General features: G+C 41.4%; 1 protein-coding gene across 12 annotated transcripts in view; it reads right to left on the bottom strand.

Annotated features, from left to right (window-relative positions):
• Positions 1-19,759, bottom strand: part of LOC117939147 (dystrophin-like) — a 359,537-nt gene that overhangs the window by 7,881 nt on the left and 331,897 nt on the right. For 11 of the 12 annotated variants that reach the window (XM_034864183.1, XM_034864184.1, XM_034864186.1 and 8 more), the window contains 7 exons: positions 16,499-16,665; positions 15,114-15,225; positions 14,768-14,904; positions 12,864-12,902; positions 8,982-9,047; positions 1,754-1,819; positions 4-162 (listed from right to left, as the gene is read on the bottom strand). In XM_034864183.1, coding sequence (XP_034720074.1) covers positions 4-162; positions 1,754-1,819; positions 8,982-9,047; positions 12,864-12,902; positions 14,768-14,904; positions 15,114-15,225; positions 16,499-16,665 — 746 coding nt within the window. The remainder of the gene's footprint in view (positions 1-3; positions 163-1,753; positions 1,820-8,981; positions 9,048-12,863; positions 12,903-14,767; positions 14,905-15,113; positions 15,226-16,498; positions 16,666-19,759) is intronic. The other variant, XM_034864192.1, reaches the window with a different exon arrangement.

Genomic DNA, 19,759 nt, shown 5'->3' with positions numbered 1-19,759 from the left:
GACCTGTTCTCCTGCTCCAGGTCATTGAGCACCCTCTCCAGCTCTCCCTTCTCCTCCGTCTCCATGGAGATGAGGATCTGGGCAGGGCTGCGGGGTTGGCTGAGAGGAGAGCCTTGGTTGAGAGACTGGCAGTAGTGCTGGATCAACATGTGCTCGTCATCGCTGCAAACGCACGAGCCAAACATACCCACCAATGATGGGCAGATGGGCATCCATGCACATAGCCGCACAGTCACAGAATCGTCACACACACACACACACACACACACACACACACACACACACACACACACACACACACACACACACACACACACACACACACAGAGAGAGAAAAATGGAAAAAAAAGAAATTAGCAAGTGACTGAAAATATCATAGCAGTATCAATAGCAGAGGAGCAGGACTTATCACAGAAGAAGACTCTAAGACACAGCATGGACAGAGAGAGGGCCAAAACACATTTGTCCTGAACTCAGTTTTGTTGAATATTTGAGCAACATAATTGACCATTCTGTGCGAACTCTTAGCAATCACACGCACAGCCAGCAGTGTTTGGGAGGAATTTAATTAGGCCAGATATTTAGATGCTGCTGTGTTCTACACTGCTACTTGAGCTCAGCCAATCTTCCATTGTAAATACCAAAGGAGCTGCCGATGCTTTCTGCTCATCTCTTTCACTTCAACCCAGCTGCATTTGAAAGTTATGTTTTTACACCATTATTTTACTCTGCAATTTGAATTACAGGCATACCTGCATGTCAGATTCCATTTGCATTAATTACACTTGACAAACTTTAATGTTTACTTTCCCTGAAGGGAAATTTGGCTTGCAGCCAGACTAAATATAGAAAGCAAAGACTTGAATATAAGATATACTGTGTGCTATATAACATACTAAAATACAAGAACATTTTGGACATCTGAAAGTGTTCACAGACTATTTGCTGCTTAAATCTGTTGGATGAAGTCTGATTAAAACAATGGCTTCTTTTTAGCTTATTGAAAATATATATTTTAAATGTAAGAAATCTGAATTTTGAATATTGGCTACTTTAAAGCTATAACTTTATGGAAGTGCAATATTAAATAAACAACATGTTTTGAAACGACTGTGGGAAGTTGTTGTGTCACTTTATGGTGCGACCGGACCGTAATGCTAAAGTAGGCCAACATTTTCATTGTGATTTCAATGATTTAGATTTTGACCAGCTCTAATAACTTAACAGTTTTCTGTTCCTCTCTTTGTACCATGCAAAACATCTTGTTTAAAATAATTAGGTTCTTTTGTACTGCAAATACAACATTTTTGAAGCAGGTAATCAGAGAAAACAAACATGGTGATGAGTTTAAGACCGCAAAAATACTGCATATGCTCACATGAATATTGTACATAAACACAAATTTTTATTGGGATACTGGGATTGGCTCATGAGATGCGTATTAATGGTATATCCCAATTCCAATTGCCCAGAAACAAATCCTATCTCTGAGAACAATCTAAATAAAAATATTTAAGATGTACTGATATTACGTGGTCTATATATTTGCATGGGATATGATGATGCAAACACAATAACAATGAGGTTGTTCCTGGTTGAGTCTAGAATATTGAGCATGTGTAAACATAGTCACTGACATATATCACAACCAGCCAAAGGAAACAATGAAGGCCGAGCCAGTTAACATACAACGAGCCAATCAGTAAGTAGAAGGCTGGCAAAACAAAGCAAACAGACAAAAAGCAATTCTCACATGCTCTCATTGGGTGAGATACTGTCATTCAGATAAGAGCCATTACGATTCTCCATTTCTGCTAACCTGCGGAGGGGAAAAACAGAGCAGTCAGTCCCAAAACCAAAAGGTCCAGCAAGTAGCAGATTCTAGAGGGAAAATCCACCTCAAGACAGGATTCAGATAGGATGTGATCATGTATTTTTAGAGGGTAACCTAATGTGCAGATTGATACGAAAACCTTCAACTTGAGGAATATTAGGCTTCATGTATCCTTTGATGGGTAACTATTTAACTCTATGAAAGCTGGTTTTCACACAATTAATGGTAGAAAATAATTTTTGAAGGGAAAAAAAAATGTCTGCTGTTGTGCAAAAAACAGCCGCAGGAAAAATGGAGATGTTGTTGATTATGTGTTTTGTGTTTTTTGCAGTTGTTGAGACTGTTGGGAGTTTCTCTGTTTAACATGTGCTGTTATCATTTCACCCTAATAGATAAAATATAAGACATGATGCAAAGCACGCTGTAACATTAACACTAACACAGATTCAAATCTTTAATTGTATTTTTAAAGTTTTAAGCTGTGCAAATCAATCTAACCAGTCCTTTGAGAAAAGAAAAACTGGTATTCTTTTTGAAGAAACCAGTCTCGACATTACGACAGGCCTTGTAAACAAACCTCCTGGCTGCGCTATTAAAACTACTTCTCCACTATTAGGATACAATAGCTGTCAGTGAAAAAAACAAAGATTTAAACTGCACCTTTGTTATCTCTACTAGATCAGTTTCCTGGTGGTTGGAGCGTGTGGCCCAAAATTAAAGAGATTTTGGGACATTGGTGCTTGGCTGGTAGCGTTTAAGCAGCTGGACCGTGACATAGTGGCATCTGCCCAGGCCGGTGTATATGTACTCATAAGCTGTTGCATGCCACAGAAACAAGTGCTAACCTCGTGGTTTGGGGGCCATCAGCTCATTTTAGGCTCAATGATGTTACTTATTGACCCTACTGCCCTCCTTTAATATAATGGATGGGATTTGGATTCCGTCAGATCTGGACACGACAGAGACTGAGAGCACAAGGCTGGATGGGGAAGTTTGACTCAGCATGTCTGTCCATCAGCATGTGGTGGTGTGTATTCATAGTATGTGTGTATGTTATCCCGAGGCAACAGTGAGTGGTGTCAAACACTCTCTGGCAGGGATCAAAGACTCGCCCTGTGGCTCAGACCTCACACTAACTCCACTGAGGAATGCAACAGCGCCAGACTACATGATTCAATGACCAATTGATTGACTACTTGATTACTTCTAGTTTGATTGATTTGACTGTTTTTTGTTACTCAGCGGTGGGTTACTAGCAGAAGTTATGATCACTGCAGACTGCTGGAAAAATCTAATGTTTTTGGGAATAAGCTCTGATTGATCCATATTCTGGGTTTTCTCTCCGCTCAGTCCAGTACTGATGTAGTGTGAGCGCTCATGCTGGCGCACTGGATGGCACAAGCCACATCTCAGATGCGTATGCGTACACTGAACTCTCACTGCAGAGCGCATATTCACCAAAAAGTCAATTGAATCCCTATCATGTAAATAGATTTTGCTTCTACTGTATTCAAAGGGATATCTTGACATTTTGGTTTAGCCTGATAGAATTGATCATCTTCATTATTACCTGACTTAAAATCATTGTAGCACATTTAGATTTTAAATTGGGCTGTCAATCAATTACAATTTTATTCGCTGTTAATCACATGAGTGTGCCAGTTAACTCACGATTAATTGCCAATTAACAACACATTCTCTTTTCTGTTCTAAATGTGCTTTGAAGGGATATTAATTGAAGTTTTTAATATCCAAGTGGTATTTGAGGCTCAACTACTCCGGTGGAAACTCAATTCACATCAACAGTACATGCAAATAGCTTCACAGTGAAAACACATTGGGTGCATAAGCGTTGCGTAAAGCCGCATTAAGCAGCTATTTTTTTTTGGCGCCAATGTTATCCAATCTGTCTGTTCATATTGGGCGTGGAACAGCCGCGTCGGCCTGCAAGCTGTAGCGATTGTTTTTGTGGAACCGTTATTAGTGCGTGAGACGCGAGCAAATGGGTCAAGCCAGGCAGGTGATCACATACAGGAAGACCACAGCGCAGCCAGATACTTAAAAAAATAAAACACATTTCAAATAAAACCTCCAGGTTCATGGTGATTTTGGCTGTCTTGACTTCATATAGCAAGAAACACACACACACACACACACACACACACACACACACACTACAATTACAACAGTTTTCTTTCTCTTTCTATCGTAGAGAGAGAGAGAGAGAGAGAGAGAGAGAGAGAGAGAGAGAGAGCGAGAGAGAGAGAGAGAGAATAAGGATGCGGTGACCAGCACCGAGAAATATGCACCCGGTATGAACGGCCAAGTGTGAGAATAGGCACATATCTATACTTCACACACTTTTACGCAATGCTAACACGCCCAATAAAGAGATATTGGGACTTTATCCATACTCGAATAAGAAAAAATATTGGTGCTTGGCTGGTAGCGCTTAAGCAGCTGGACTGTTACATAATGGCATCTGCCCAGGCCGGTGTATATGTACTCATAAGCTGTTGCATACCACAGAAACGAGTGCTAACCTCGTGGTTTGGGGGCCACCAGCCCATTTCAGGCTCAATGATGTTACTTATTCACCCTCCTGCCCTCCTTTAATATAATGGATGGGATTTGGAGTCCGTCAGATCTGGACCCGACAGAGACTGAGAGCACAGGGCTGGATGGGGAAGTTTGACTCAGCATGTGTGTCCGTCAGCATGTGGTGGTGTGTATTCAGTATGTGTTTGTGTGTGTGTGTGTGTGTTATCCCGAGGCAACAGTGAGTGGTGTCAAACACTCTCTGGCAGGGATCAAAGACTCGCCCTGTGGCTCAGACCTCACACTGACTCCACTGAGGAATGCAACAGCGCCAGACTACATGATTCAATGACCATTTGATTGACTACTTGATTTACTTTTATTTTGATTGATTTGACTGTTTTTTGTTACTCAGCGGTGGGTTTCTAGTAGTGACCAGTGTATGGTCACTGCAGACTGCTGGAACAATCAAATGTTTTTGGGAATACGCTCTGATTGATCCATATTGATGCGTTTTCTCTCCTTTTAGTCCAGTACACATGCAATGTGAGCGCTCATGCTGGCGCACTGGATGGCACAAGCAGCATCTCAGATGCATCTGCATACACTGAACTCTCACTGCAGAACGCATATTCACCAAAAAGTCAATGCATCACTTGTAGCAAACCAGGGGAAACTGGCCAGCCAATGCGGCACATGTAGACTGTTCCACATGCTCAGATTGGGGGAGGTGATAGAGGGAGACTATCTGCCTGTGCAAGTGCTACAGCCACTTGGCACATGGCACCTGTCAGGGGAAGGCATTAAGAGAGCCAGCCCAATGACACATGGGGGAGAGTGGGAAACAAAGGACCAGAGAGGCAACACTTCATGAGTTTGTAGTTCAGTAAGGATATTGGCTGGAAAAAGGACTGACCTCTTGCTCTGCTTTAAACCATCCCAAGACAACCGCGCCTCAAGACTGACAGACCCCGGACGGGAAGAATCCTTAAAAGTTAAAGTCTGTTCCACTATGCTTTTCATGTATTAAGTTAATAAAGAACCCTTTACGTTAAAGCCAACTGTCTCTGAGTTACCTTTTCCATTGTGAATCGGGCTTTCAAGTCCCCTGGGTTGCTACATTTTGGTGGAGAATGCAGGCATTTCTGTTCCATCGCTAAAGATTCACAACGAAATAGGTAGAGGAGGGAGTCACAGCTATTACTATGGAGTGTGCATTAGCCCAGCTTGTCCAAACCCAGCAGGCCCAAAGCCTGGTGGCCTTAGAGCATTTGATGAAGCCAGAGAAGACTACAGAGCCCAGTAAAGTCATTACCAAACAAGGTGGTGAAGATGATACCGAGGCTTATCTGGAGGTGTTTGAAATGACAGCAGAGAGAGAGAGTGTTGGCCTAAAGCCGAGTGGGCAGGCATCCTGGCCCCTTTCTTAACAGGTGAAGCTCAAAAAGCCTGTCGGGACCTCATACTCCCAGATGTGAATAATTATGATGCATGGAAGGGCATTTTAGCTCTTTATGGCCACAATCTCCAGACAAGGGCGCAACGGTTCCATCGCCCACAGCTGGATCAATGGACTCCCCACGGAAGAGTGGAAGCTACCTCACCACCTGTTGGGCCATTGAAGGACAAAAAGCCCGTAAGCTGTAAGTTAGGATCAGGATCCAGGACACAGAGACTGGACTCGGGGAGTTTCATGACCCTAATAAGGTTGAAATGTTGCCAGTACCATTGTTTATAGGGCGGGAGTGCAAAGTTTATGGGACCACAGGATTGGGGGCCACCAGGAGAAGTAGTTAGAGGAAGAAACCTCTGACAAAATGAAAAGCAACCTCGGAGCCCTCCCTTTCATCTAAGAGGAAACCACTGAAGAAACTAGGGTCCCTGAAAAGGCCCTAGGGAAGGAGGATGGGGGGCCGGACAAGACCTCATCAGATGAAGTTTTGTCTGATTTTTTTTTCCGAGTTTCCCCTTGCTGAAGGGTTAAAGGGGGCTGAAAAGGGGCAGTTTGGGACCGCCCCTTTGGAGGATAACAACTTGGAACACAGACAAACCCACACACACACATACACAACCATAGTTATCGGAGCGAATTGAGAAGAATTGCACGGTGACCGGCTCTGAGAAATATGTATCCGGTATGAATAGCTAGGCATGCGATCAGGCACGTATCAATGGTTTGGGGGCTTACGCACCCGGTGTGTTTTCACTTTTGGAGAGAACCATCTGGAAGGGCAACTACTGCCCGTGCAGGGCCGCTGCGGAAAGGACAGAGGGGGAAAGAGCTGCTGCCCTTTTATTGTTTGACCGAGGATCTGTGGACTGCATGGATGGGACTAAATTACAATAGAAATATATTTTAATATATTTAAAAGTCACTAAGAGTGTCTGAAAAGCAGCTAAATCTAGCAAGAAAGTTGGCAGGTTGGCAACCAGGGTCGATTCTAGGATCAGACCTTTAGGGGGGACTCAGCCCCGAATGAGAATGTGTCATTTATACAGCGACTTGCAAAAGGGTTGACCATCCCTGCTAAATCAGTAATTTAATTTAATTAGTTGTGCATCTCTGAGCTATAGCTACTGAACGATGTTGGCAACACAACGTTACTGCTGCAGCTTCTTGATTTCCAAAACTACGGAGTGAATTCACAGAAAGTTAAAAAACGTAGTGCTGTTAAAATAAATTTGCATTAACATCTTAATCAACACGTTGAGTTTGACAGCCCTAATTTAAACAAAAAAAAAATCCTTGGGTGTAGAAAAACCCTGCAGTGATATGTTTAAGGAAAGATAGTATTTTACAAAAAGACCAAATATCTGATGATAAAAGACAGACACATATAGTTAGTCAAGGTATCCTCTTCTCATTCTTTAAAAGAAATTCAATAATCGTGCATCAACTACTTTCAATGCAGTGACATACAGTACACAGCAATACATACGTATCTGGAATATTGATCTGTAATTAATTGTTTTAGCTGTTAAAGGTACTGAAAACTAAAAATTGTAACCTTATATGTATAACTGATTGCCACCAGCTCTAAAATGCCATCAGTTTCTGTTAATTGCTGCCATGTTGTTTCTTTTCTTTCACATGGGGCGGCTGTGGCTCAGTGGTAGAGCGGTTGCCTGCCTATCGGAAGGTTGGTGGTTCGATCCCCGCCCCTGCAGTCATTGCCGAAGTGTCAGTGTTGGGCAAGCCACTGAACCCCGAGTTGCCCCCGGTGCTGCGCATCGGAGTGTGAACGTGTGTGAATGTTTATCTGATGAGCAGGTGGCACCTTGTACGGCAGCCCCGGCCACAGTGTATAAATGTGTGTGAATGGTGAATGTTTCCTGTAGATGTAAAAGCGCTTTGAGCAGTTGTTAAAACTGGAAAGGCTCTATATAAATACAGCACATTTACATTTTATTTCCTGGGTCAGACGTTGGGTTTTAGAACAGTTTGCTAGTTCTTTTTCAGAAAGGGAATACTGTGCTAACATGGGTGTCTCATTTAGTGTGATATTGTCATTAAGTAATTCCTATTTGTTCAGAGAAGTGTTGATTTAAAAGTATGATCATTTTTGAGGCTGCAGTTTGTATAGAGAGGTGGTTCGGATATTCAGCTTACTCTAGTTAAGTAAACAGTTCCAAGTAAAATGTATGATTTTAACATTTTGAGGTTGTTTATAGCAGGGCTGTTGCATTCCACTATAGGCGTACCTGGGTGTACTGTAGTTGCGTGTTGTGGCTGTCAGGCTGTAACCTATGACGTTCCTGTTACCTTTACACTGGGGATCAAACAGTCTTTAATGGAATGTGGTGTGGCTTTGAGGCCATCTTCCTTATTTTTGCGGCCCTCCCAATTTTACTTGCATCTAATTATAATGCTTGAAGTATAGACCTTAATTTAGATTAGATAGAAACACAATCAGGACTTAAGTTTCCAATACCTTCAACACATCTTCAGTGGAATATAGGAGATCCGGTATAAATTGGCCTCTATATTAAACCACATGCAAAAACAGACTAAGACCTGATGCTCTTCAGTGTTAGCACTAAACAAGATTACTCAGACTCATTACTGAAATAGACTCACTGGGTTGCAAACAATTGCTTTAGGTCAGGTATACATGCCTAAATGGGTGGGAAAGCTTTTATTAGATATGGATATTCTCACTTGCTCTGAGGTAAAAAAAAAAAAACACCTCTATGTTGTAGCTTGGAAACATTATAAAGCTCTTTAATGATCAGCTTTTAGATCTATTAAGTGGAATGAATAAGAGAATGTTGACCGCAAGTTTCCCAGAACTGCGTCAGCAAGGAATTCGGGGCAATCGATCCCCTGTGAGTAAACGGATGCATGAAGACATTCAAATGCAGGAATTTGAGGAGGATTTGCAGGATTTTTTTTTTTCTTTACTAAAATTCCTTATTGAAAATAACATTATTCAAAATGTATCTGTAAAAGCTCTCTGTAGGAGCGATTATCTGTAATGCTTGTAGGGCAGAGAACAGCAGAAGGGAATGCAAAAGTGGAGCATGATGAAGGTTACTTCATCACTTGCTGTTCACAGCGCTGTGAGTCTACGCTGCAAGGAGCTGCTGCTAAATGCAGATAGAGTGTTACCGGTTGGCGTAGTGCTCGATCCGTGTGTGTGTGTCGTCATGTGAGAGCTGAGGGGACGATCCAGGCCTGCGACAAAGAGAGAAACACACAACCAGGAGGGACTCATTAATCCAAACCCACACATGCACAAGCCACATGAATCCACAGGAGAGCTTTAAGGGAGTTACAGTTTGATGCACAAATGTGTAGCGGTGAAAAAACGCTCTTTAAATAAGCTCCCTGCTCGTTCCCGGCACTGTAGGCCAGGAATACATTTACATTTACTTCAAATACGTTGTCTGCCTAGGGAAAGATCAGTATTTTGACATCTTTACCCAGGAGTCTCTAAGGAATCTAACAACTTTTCTTGCAGTGTTTTAGTCCTTGAGAAATTAGGGTTTGACTCTTTAAGATCCTGAAAACTTACCTCACAAGGAAACCTTCATGTTTGGAAGTTGTGTGTCTTAAGTGCCAAAAAGAGTTTCCACCACAAAGTAAAGGTAAATGAAGAAGGGAAAAAAATGTTAATCCCAAAACATTAAATTATGCTTTAAAATATTCAATATTTCATATATAATATATGAAAATTAAAAACAATTAGAAATAGCATATGTCAGCCATGATTTTATAAGAAGATAAAACTAGTGGCTAAATTTAAAATAAACCAAGCACATAAATAAAAAGGGAACAGCTCTTTTGATTTTTTCTATGACCACTCTGACCCCTGAGGTCATCGCGAGAGATTTACGACATATTAGCGACAGAATCAGCTGTAGCAGAGCGGTGTACAGCGCGGCTGAATGTGGAGGATGATCTCCGGGTAGCGGTGTCCAACATTAAACCAAGACTGGATTCTTTGCTCCAAACATATTCCACATCCATCTCATGAGGTGAGGTTAAATTCAGATTAAGGTAATGAGTAAATTATTGTAGAATAACGTCATGGATGTTGTGTTATCAACATGCTCGTGTTTGGAGACGCCTGTAGTGCCGCAATGTTTATGTCCGTTTATAGTGTGTGTGTGTAGGGGGGGGGGGGGGGGGGGGGGGGGGGGGGGGGGGGGGGGGGGGGGGGGGGGTCGCAAGTCACTTGCACTTGTTACTTTGGGGGTTGTGGGCTGAAAGTTTTGGGAACTACTGTAATATAGCACAGTCAAAGTGCTTCACACAAGTAAAGTTGTTTTTTAGTAGTAAACTTTTAAAAAATTGTTTAAAAAAAGACTCACAAAATAGCAAACATTAGACAAAGGCAGATTTAAATAGACATGTCTTTAGCTGCTTTTTTTTTTTTTTAAGCATCAGAGACCACAGTACGACTAGGAAGGGCATTCCAAAGTTTTGGAGCCACTGCTTCAAAGGAACATTGCCCTTTTGTTTTTAGTTAAATGCGAGGGACAACCAGTAAGCCCTGGTCCAAAGACCTAAGTGACCGACTAATACAGGGACAGAGCAGGTCAGAGATGTACACAGGTGCCTGACCATGCAAGGCTCTAAATGTCAGAAGAATAAAATGAATCCTGAACTTGATGAGGAGCCACTGTAAAGAGGTTAAGATGGGTGTAATGCAACACTTTGGCAGAATGCAGAGTAACTTGTGATTCCTAGAGTCTCTAAAAGTAGAATGGGAGCCAGAGACTTCTGCTATCAGTCTCTTCCCCTGTGGAACCAGCTCCCAGTCTGGGTTCAGGAGGCAGACACCGTCACACCATTTAAGAAGAAACTTAAAACTCTCCTCTTTGCTATAGCTTATAGTTAGGGAGTGATGAGTTTGTGTGTTTGCCTAGACTGACAGGGGAGCGTGTATAGTTGCAGACACAGCACCCCTTCTCTGCTCTGCTTCTCTTCATAGTAGTCAGACTCATCTACAACCCTTACAGAACTGGCTCAGGTCTGCCTTGCATCAGCTCTAATTATGCTGTTAGTTTTAGACTGCCGGGGGACTTCCATCCTTTGACACACTGAGCCCCTCTCTCCTCTCCCTTTCCATCTGTGTGCATCCATGTCCCAGAAATGCTTGTTACTAACCTAGCTCTGGGGAGCTTATTCCCCGGAGCCCTTATGTTTTCTGTTGCCAGCAGTTTCCCTTGGATTAGGGTGGCACCTGTGGTTGCAGCTGTTGCTGAGGTCCTGATCCGTGCCCTACTATGCCCTGTTACACCCTAGCTACCAATTGTGATGGTGAATAGTGATCCAACAGACCTGAGTTTATGAACGTCTCTTAATTGAAAGAAAGATGTACGGAAAGATCGGCAAGATCAAATATAACATTTTCGTAGAACAGAGAAAGAAACAAAGAGAACGTATGGCAAGACAATCCGGACCCAGCCCATGCCTTGTGTTATAAACAAAAAACGTTGTAAAGTAATGTTTTATATTATGAAATACATTTTAAGTTGAGCAATAAACTGTCAGTGATGTTGAATTTACAGTAGTGGTGTGACTGACTGTTCAGCGTGCAAGTGAAGTTTAACCATCATAGAGTGAGATACGGTTTTACCGTGACTGAACTGTTGAGGTGCAGCGGAGACGGCGCAAGACTACGTCGCCTCTGCAGCTTTTTCAAACCCCAGTAAGCAATGCTGTTGCATGTGTGGTGTAATCGGAAAATTACTTTTAAGCATGATTTCATATGTCCTATAATATGCATGTGTTGATTATTCATATGATTATTCACAATGACTTTTGAATCTCTCTTTGTGTGTCCTCCCTGAAAGAGAAGACAACTGTTTGTCTTAGCATTTTTCCCTTAACGACAAATGCAACAAAACAGTTGTCTCAGGAGAAATGTTTATGCTACCAGGTCCCAGGTCCCAGGTCCGGCAAAGAAAGTTGACACACAAAGGGCAGATTTAGAAAGACGTAACAGCTCCAACTTGTCTGCCTGGGAAGATTTATTGTTATTCTAAGATTAGATTTTTTTCCAAACATAGTATGTTTTTCTCTGGGGGAACAGGTTATAAGGCAGGAAATTGTAGCTGCAAGGGGGCAAAACGCTTGTCACTCTGTAGCTGCTGTGTGCATTGTGAAGACTGTTCTTGTCATTTGATCGTTCTCTGCAGAAAACAATTCGACCTTCACCGAAGACTAAACCTTGATTCAGTTTGCGGCCTGTCTTTATTTTGTTTCAACAAAGTCTCACTTCCAACAAATGCCTCTCTCGCTGTACAAGAAACTTTCACGACCGTGGTTCCAATTAATGATGGAAACTACTGGCTGGTGCATCTAAAAAAAACATCTACAACATTATTTATGTACTTCTAAAGCACTGTTTGAATCAAGTGATGTGAAAGAAACAATTGCACTGATGTATGCAACGATCATATCAGCATAGTCTTGGACAAAAATTTGGTCCATAATGCTAAAAAATGCTATTTAATTATAATTGCTAATGGGCTATCAATGGAACAGTAGTAATACACTACAGCAGTATATTTCAATAAGAATCAGTAAATTAAGGTGAAAAGTCTTACTGCATGTGATAGTGAAACATGGATGACATGGTATAAAGAACGGCACACTAATATCAAATAGTGACATATTACTATGAATTGAATTATGGCACTAAAATGTTAGTTTTATACTGTATAATACCATCAGTAACCCAGTCTTTGCGCTGCTGCCTTTATAGCTTGTACAAGATGTACAGGTGAGATATCAATTGGTCAGAAACTATTCAAATCAGGTTATTAATCAAGTCATAATTTTAATTTTTTCTTGGCCTGGAGAGTTCTCGTTTAAAGACAGAATTAGAGGAGTGACTCATCCTGTGAGATGTACACCAACCACAGCTACAAACAAAGTGGCACTACACTGTGTGTGTGTGTGTGTGTGTGTGTGTGTGTGTGTGTGTGTGTGTGTGTGTGTGTGTGTGTGTGTGTGTTTGTCTCTGTGTCAGGTACTCACGCATGGTCTATGGGCCAGAAGTTGATCAGAGTGACAGGACTGAAAGACAAAAAAACATGAGATGATGACACGGGAAGTGGGAAAACAACGCACAGCAAGGGATGATGGGAGCTGTAGCATGGAGGGCAGCAGGGAGGTGGACAGGGAGGAGTGTGAGACCAGATTGACAGAAACGAGACAGCAGAGTTGTATGCACATGCACGCTCGCACACCATTTCAGATATAGTAAAAACACAAACCTTGTGCCATTGAGTTGGGGGTGCTGACAAATTTTTGAGAGTGACATTTTCATCCAAAGTCAGCCACCACACTGCATCCATCACAACACTCCACAAGCGGAAAAACAAAAACAAGACTGAAATCCAAAATCCAAGACAGGGCAAAACTAGGCCCGGGTAACGCAGGATATAGGCCCAAAGCTACGTCAATGGTACAAAATAGTCCACAAAATACAAGGAAACTCATCAAATTACATCAAATGTTAGCTGACTGGTTGTCTGTTGCTAGCAGTATGGGAGTGACAGGTGTAGAGGTGCTGCGGCTACTTCTTTTGGTTACAGTTGCTGGGTTTTCTGACTCAGGTCTATTAGGCTTTTTAGCCTTTGATTGATTTGTGAAGAAATCCAAAATGCCCTTCTGTGCCATGTTATTGGCAGGCTAACGTCTGTACTGTTGACCCGGCGGGAAGGTTTCAACAACTACCTTCACTCATTCACTGCCTCACTCTTGGCAGAATTGGCAGATGCGTACTGATCAAATTATGTGTTTATCTCTTACCAACCAAATTTTAAAATCAAAATGTACTTGTAATGAAAGGGATTAGGGTTAATATCAATAATCAATTCATAAAAATAAATGCTCCACACCCATAGATCCCTCTGCCATGCTGCGTGCATGGACCTACAAGTAACTGTATTTTATTTGAAGAGAGTGAAATAAAGTACGTCCAACACACTAACACACTGACCAACTCATGTACCACCATTCTTCTTTGAGCCAATACCTACCATACATTATTATTGACTGTGTATCTATAGCCAATAAATGTAATAACGGTCTGGATTTCCATAATCATCTGTGTTTAGCCTGTGTTTAAGGGTAATTTTGAAACATTGTGTCATGGTTTCGCCACCAGAGAGCACTGACACATCCAGGAACTCATTTTAAGAAGGTTCCACAGGGGGGAAGACTTTTGTCACAAACCAAACCAAACTAAAACCATTTAATTTTCACTGATTCAGCAACCTTATAGCCTGCTTGACAGCAACATTATGGCTCCAATTTAGAATTTTTAACTTCTCTGCTCTTTCAATGATATGTTATCAGCTCTCCCCTGAAGATGGTCATCGTTCACACATATCCCACACTGATTGGCTGGGTGGCTTACATTTTAAAGGAATAGTTTTACATGCCTTGCTCAGTGAATTTCTTAGTCACAGATATTCAAAATATTGCGCGATTCTCAACTCAAATCCCTCAACAATTGGAAGCATTGAACTCGATTTGGATAAACAAACTAAATATGTGCTGTGTAGGTTGTAAAAACACATGGGGAGCTGGAAACAATGTTTTTCTTTAGACACACTACTGCGCAAACACTATCACAGCTAAATCTGTTATCAAACTGTGGTTACACCTCTTTGCATGCATGTGTACATGCACAGGTGTTTGTGTATGTATGGGTTGAAATAAAATGTCTGTGTGCGGTCAGAGACCTGCGAGTGTTTAAGCGTGGTGTCTAATAAAGATGACTCTCAGTTTGTAATAAAACCTAGTGTCTCTTCCTATTTGCGCTGTGATGCATGTCTCACAGACGGTTGACGTAGGTGGCTGCAAGACGGATGGATGGTTTAAGATACTGTAGTGTGTGTCTCTGTGCGTGTGTGTGTGTGTGTGACACTCACGTTTCCAGGTTGTCTCCCTCCAGGATGGTTTGGACAGGCAGGTAGCCCATGCGTGGATGTTTGGCAAAGTAGCGTTTAGTCCTGAACTTGTTCTTCAGTACCTTGGCAAAGTCCCTGACATCTTCCCCTGATGTAGTCTGGAAAGAGAGGGCACAAAGGTGGCTTTGTTCACAAAAACAACCCCCACACACTTAATCTGCAGTTGTGTAAAAATACCAGGTTCAGACGAAATGAATAGACGTCAAAAAAATACTGATTTAGAATTGAAATGTCAACGTTATGAATGAATTGTGGAAGCTTCAAACAATTTGGTACAGCCCTAACAGGAATATAAATATATTCATACCGGAGTGCAGTACTCAACCATGGGGTACTGCATCTTATGTCCCTTGGCAACGCGACCGGAGAAGAAGCAGCTTTGGCAAATGTCATAGTTGAAATGTTTCAGACTCCGATATCTGGGGAGAGAAAGAGAGAACAAAAGAGAGAGGTCAAGAAAGCAAAGAACAAACACAAAAGGAGGAGGAGAGAAGAGACGTGGGAGTAAAAATAAACAGCAGAGGAAAGTGAGCAATAACAATGCAGATGTTGGAGAAGCACAAATAGAAAAAGAAAAGAAGGGAGAGAATCAATAAAAAGGGCAATTTACAGCTATGTTTTCTCCAGGATAGGAGTAGTTGACATTCTTTCAGCCCGGTACCTAAATGAGACATTTATTCACTGACCCTGGGACTGGGACTCTTCATTAAAATGTATCACTGGTCCTGTCAGGAAGGGGCACACATACAATAGAGCAGACAAACCTCCCTTTACGGGTCCAACCTTTCTGTTGGACAAAAAGCCTCCAGTATTTTAAGGGCTGAAGTTACAAATATGACTGCAGTTCCGTCAATATAATCATCAATTATTCATATGTACTAGTGGGCTGTTTTACTGCCCTGCGGCTAGATTAAGGACACAAAGACATTCCCAAGCTTTTTCATAGCTGGACCTTTACTGTGGTGACGGATAAATGTCATTTTGTTTGTAGATAAGAGAAGACTCAAAAAAGGAGAAAACTGGTGAACACACCAAATTCTCATATGTGCTACTTAAGGATGAATTTTGGTCGTAAGAGTGCTTCGTGTTCATAGAAAAACTCCCTTAAACATTAATTTAGAGATTATTAATACAGATGCTGAAGCTTCTTGTTTTAAATAGCTGATTATAAAACATCTTACTGTGTTTTGTGATAAAGAGAACAGCCTGTGAGCCATATCTCCTTTTAATTTGTTACTGTGTGTGTGCATCACATGAAAATGTGTATAAAAATGTATCTTCTCCTACCGTTTGAATAAAGAACACTACAGTGACAAAAATGCTCACTCTTCTTGCAAAATGAAAAGTTCTTCTGTATTCTGTATGTATAACTATGTTAGAAAGCAATGTATTCAGCCTCAAACAGTTATTGAAAGAACAGACTATGATGAGATGTAAAGATAACTAAAGAACATATTTAGCCAATGGGCTGCTCATATTTTGTGTTTTATTAACCCCTCTGAAGTGAAAAATATAATGCTTTACAGCAAAATGGCTCCAATTTTGCGTTCTTCTTTTGATTGGACATTCAGATGTGCTCATCAAAAGGTGGATTACATGTAGTGTTGATGTCTACAACACATGATGCCTACCAGTGCATTCTTTAAGGCACGTTTATACTGTAAAATGAAAAGCTGTTGTGGCTCTATTGACCTGAATCCTATGATAGGACACTCCTTGCAGATGTTACACTTGGCCTGGTGCTTGGCAGTCTCGGCAGCGGCCACACGGTGCAGGACGGGTAACCACACCATGGACTGAGGCTCCAGACGCATCCAGTCCAGGAACATGGCGGCTTCCAGTTCAGGTTTGTTATTGGCCTGGGAAGAAGATGAAGTTACGGTAAGCATGGTTTGACACAAAATGACACAAAACAATAACATTTTGGTTTTTTTATTCTCACTAAAACACAAAAAATAGTCAGACTCAAGTAGATGTTTCATGTGGCAGGAGTTGGACTTTAACAAACTTCTTCTACAGACTTAACGTGATTAACGTCAAAATTTGTTATTAGAATCTGAAGACCTTCACAAAGCTAAATTGCAAAGCTTTTACTTTTTATCATACAGTGTGGGCGTGATAAGGTGTTGAATTCTGATGTTCCCTCGCCAAACAGGAAGTGGTTAGTATCTAGCTATAGACAGGTACAGAAATAGACAAAGCCACGTCGTAGACTTGCAACGGAGAGCAGTGAAGTCTATCAGAAGCACTTTTCTGGTGATGGCTCAGTGTTACTGCACAGCCTCAAACTGAGCTTGACGATGTAGATTTGATGTGAGCAACCTGTCTGAAAGTCTTCTGGTAGCTGTACCAAGAGAAATCTCAATCATTCCCAATCAGCAGAAACTGAGATAGACACAGGCTAATTATTGCTAACTAACATGCTAGTTAACATTAGTAATTAAACTAAAACAGCTAATGTAAGTCAAAACTGCCTGCGAGCTTCTCCTGTATTGTACGGTAATTTGTGGACTAGGCAACAGCGAGTTGCTTGGTTATGACACAATCGTTTACTAAACCTATTTTTACAAAGACGTCTGCTACGGAGCCATAACGTGAGAGACAAGGTAATGGAGCCTTTTACACATTGCAGTGTTCCTTTAGAAATAAACAATAGACAAATAGAGTCTTTATACACTTCAGATGTAAAGTTATTTGATGGCTTGTTAGCAACAAAATGGCTTCATAGGAGGTATGCTTTGCGGAGGCTGGCTTCCCCCTTGTATCTAGCCAGTACATTATCTTTTATTGTGACTGTTACTGCCACTATTTATTACACCCCCAACCGGCCCTGTCACACACCGCCTACCAAGAGCCTGGGTCTGTCTGAGGTTTCTTCCTAAAAGGGAGTTTTTCCTCGCTACTGTCACACTAAATGCTTGCTCTTGGGGGAATTACTAGAATCGTTGGGTCTTTGTAAATTATAGAGTGTGGTCTAGACCTCCTCTATCTGTAAACTGTCTGGAGATAACTGTTGTTATGAATTGATTCCATAAATAAAATGCCTGAAACCTATAATGCTTCACAACATCCCTGGCCTGAAGACATCTACATGTCAATGTTGAGATAGAATCAACCCTAGTGGCAACAGGAAGTTACAGTAGTTACACTTTGATGTTGTGCTCCTAGGAGGTCGATTGGATCTACCTCAAATGTAGAGTACAGTCTTAAGACCCTGGTGATTTCAATTGAATTTGATGAGTCTGTGTTAAAGTGCTCGGCTGTGGTGGCACATTTTTCATTCAGGATGACAGTCCAGGCCCAAAGACATCTATACATGTTCTGGTAAATTGGTTTAAAAGCGCCCCCTACAGAATTTCAAAGAAGTAGTTGTATGTATGCTATGTGGCAGGCATATGCATCATGTCCAGACCTACAAAAAAGCCTCTTGGAGCCATACCCTCCCCCAGTGGTTCTCAACCTTTTTGGGACCAGCGACCCCCTATCCATTATCCAGGTCCCTTACCTATCAAATAAGATTTAGGCTAACTGCCCTGAATAATAATGATTAGGTTCTACCATTGTTATGATAATAATTATTGTTGTTATTTGTCCTATTATTGTTATTAGGACAAATATAGTTATTGCTAAAATCTAAATCATCAAAAATTCATATTATTGAAGGAAAAATGAATGAAAAAAACAGCTATGTTCATAGACTTATTAAGGATAAATGATAATATAGACTATAAAGTTCACAACAAGACTGATTCATAGCGCTGCAGTACGGAGTTTATATAAGATTATACTCTGATGTCCCATTCCCATGAAAGCCGCACCGACCTGCACCATACTTTGCCTAAAGAAACACTAAAGAGAAGAAGAGTTACAATCCGTTACAATCTTGTCGCAGTTAGAAAAAAGTATTTTTTTAAGTAAAAAAAAAAGAAGCTTGCTACCAAATAGACTACACAGTCCAATGGTTGCAACCATAGACTGCACAAAAGTGACGCCCACTTTGAGCCAGAATCCCCCCAGTAGTGATCGGGCAGTGGAGCTGCAGCATGTATGTCCACCCACACACCCACCCGACCAATTGGTATCAATCACAGCTGTCAATGTTAGCCTATTTTTATAGCATCAAATGATAATTAAAACCTAACCGCCTACCTCTACCTGTGTGTGTCTGCTACCTTGCTGAACTACTGCAGCTTATACGCGTGTGATGTCTACAGACAGCAGCACTGCTGCGGCAAGAACTGGGACTCAGCTGCCTGCTTGTCTCTTAATGTTAATGATCTGTTAATGAGTAGGGCTGGGCACCAAGCGTTGATACTTTTATGGCACCGACCGAAATACTCCAATCCTATGAGTATCGAAAAATAATTATCTTTTGGTGTAAAATTTAGGTTCCAAAAGCGTCTGTGATCCAATAATCATGTAGCGGACATGTATGTAAGGACTAAAGTCAGCGGCAATTGGCTGTGTCTAACGCAACCTAAAACCCAGCATGTGTAGCAAATTGGCACCGAATCGAAAGATTTTGAACAATGCCCAGCCCTATTAAAAACTAACATTACTTTACTTTACTATCAAAAGATCCTGGTTCCAGTCTCCAGTGTTCGTTGCAACAGAAAATCCTGTAATTATGTCCTCTTGAGCCCCCCAAATCTGTGGTGTTCCTTTATACACCATGCTCCCAAACTATATGGTAATGGTAATGTCTGTAGCTATATCCGTGTTTAAGCTCTAATGGATTGTCATGTTACAGTTGAATCCAAATATTAACAGGCCCGCCTTAGCTAGTTTACGTTTGCTAGGTACACTATAGTTTCATCACTGCTTAAACAGTTATTGCTAAAATTCGTCAATTTTGGGAGTTCAGGGCAAACAGCCAGTTTCCACAATATTCCCTTTGACAGACATAACTATGGATTTACTTTCAGAATACATTCAAGAAAAAGAGCTACATTT

This window comes from Etheostoma cragini, chromosome 24, assembly GCF_013103735.1.
Source record: "Etheostoma cragini isolate CJK2018 chromosome 24, CSU_Ecrag_1.0, whole genome shotgun sequence".
In the NCBI taxonomy this organism is placed as follows: domain Eukaryota; kingdom Metazoa; phylum Chordata; class Actinopteri; order Perciformes; family Percidae; genus Etheostoma; species Etheostoma cragini.
The sequence above is the reverse complement of the archived record's forward strand: the minus strand, read 5'-3'. Positions and strand labels throughout refer to the sequence as shown.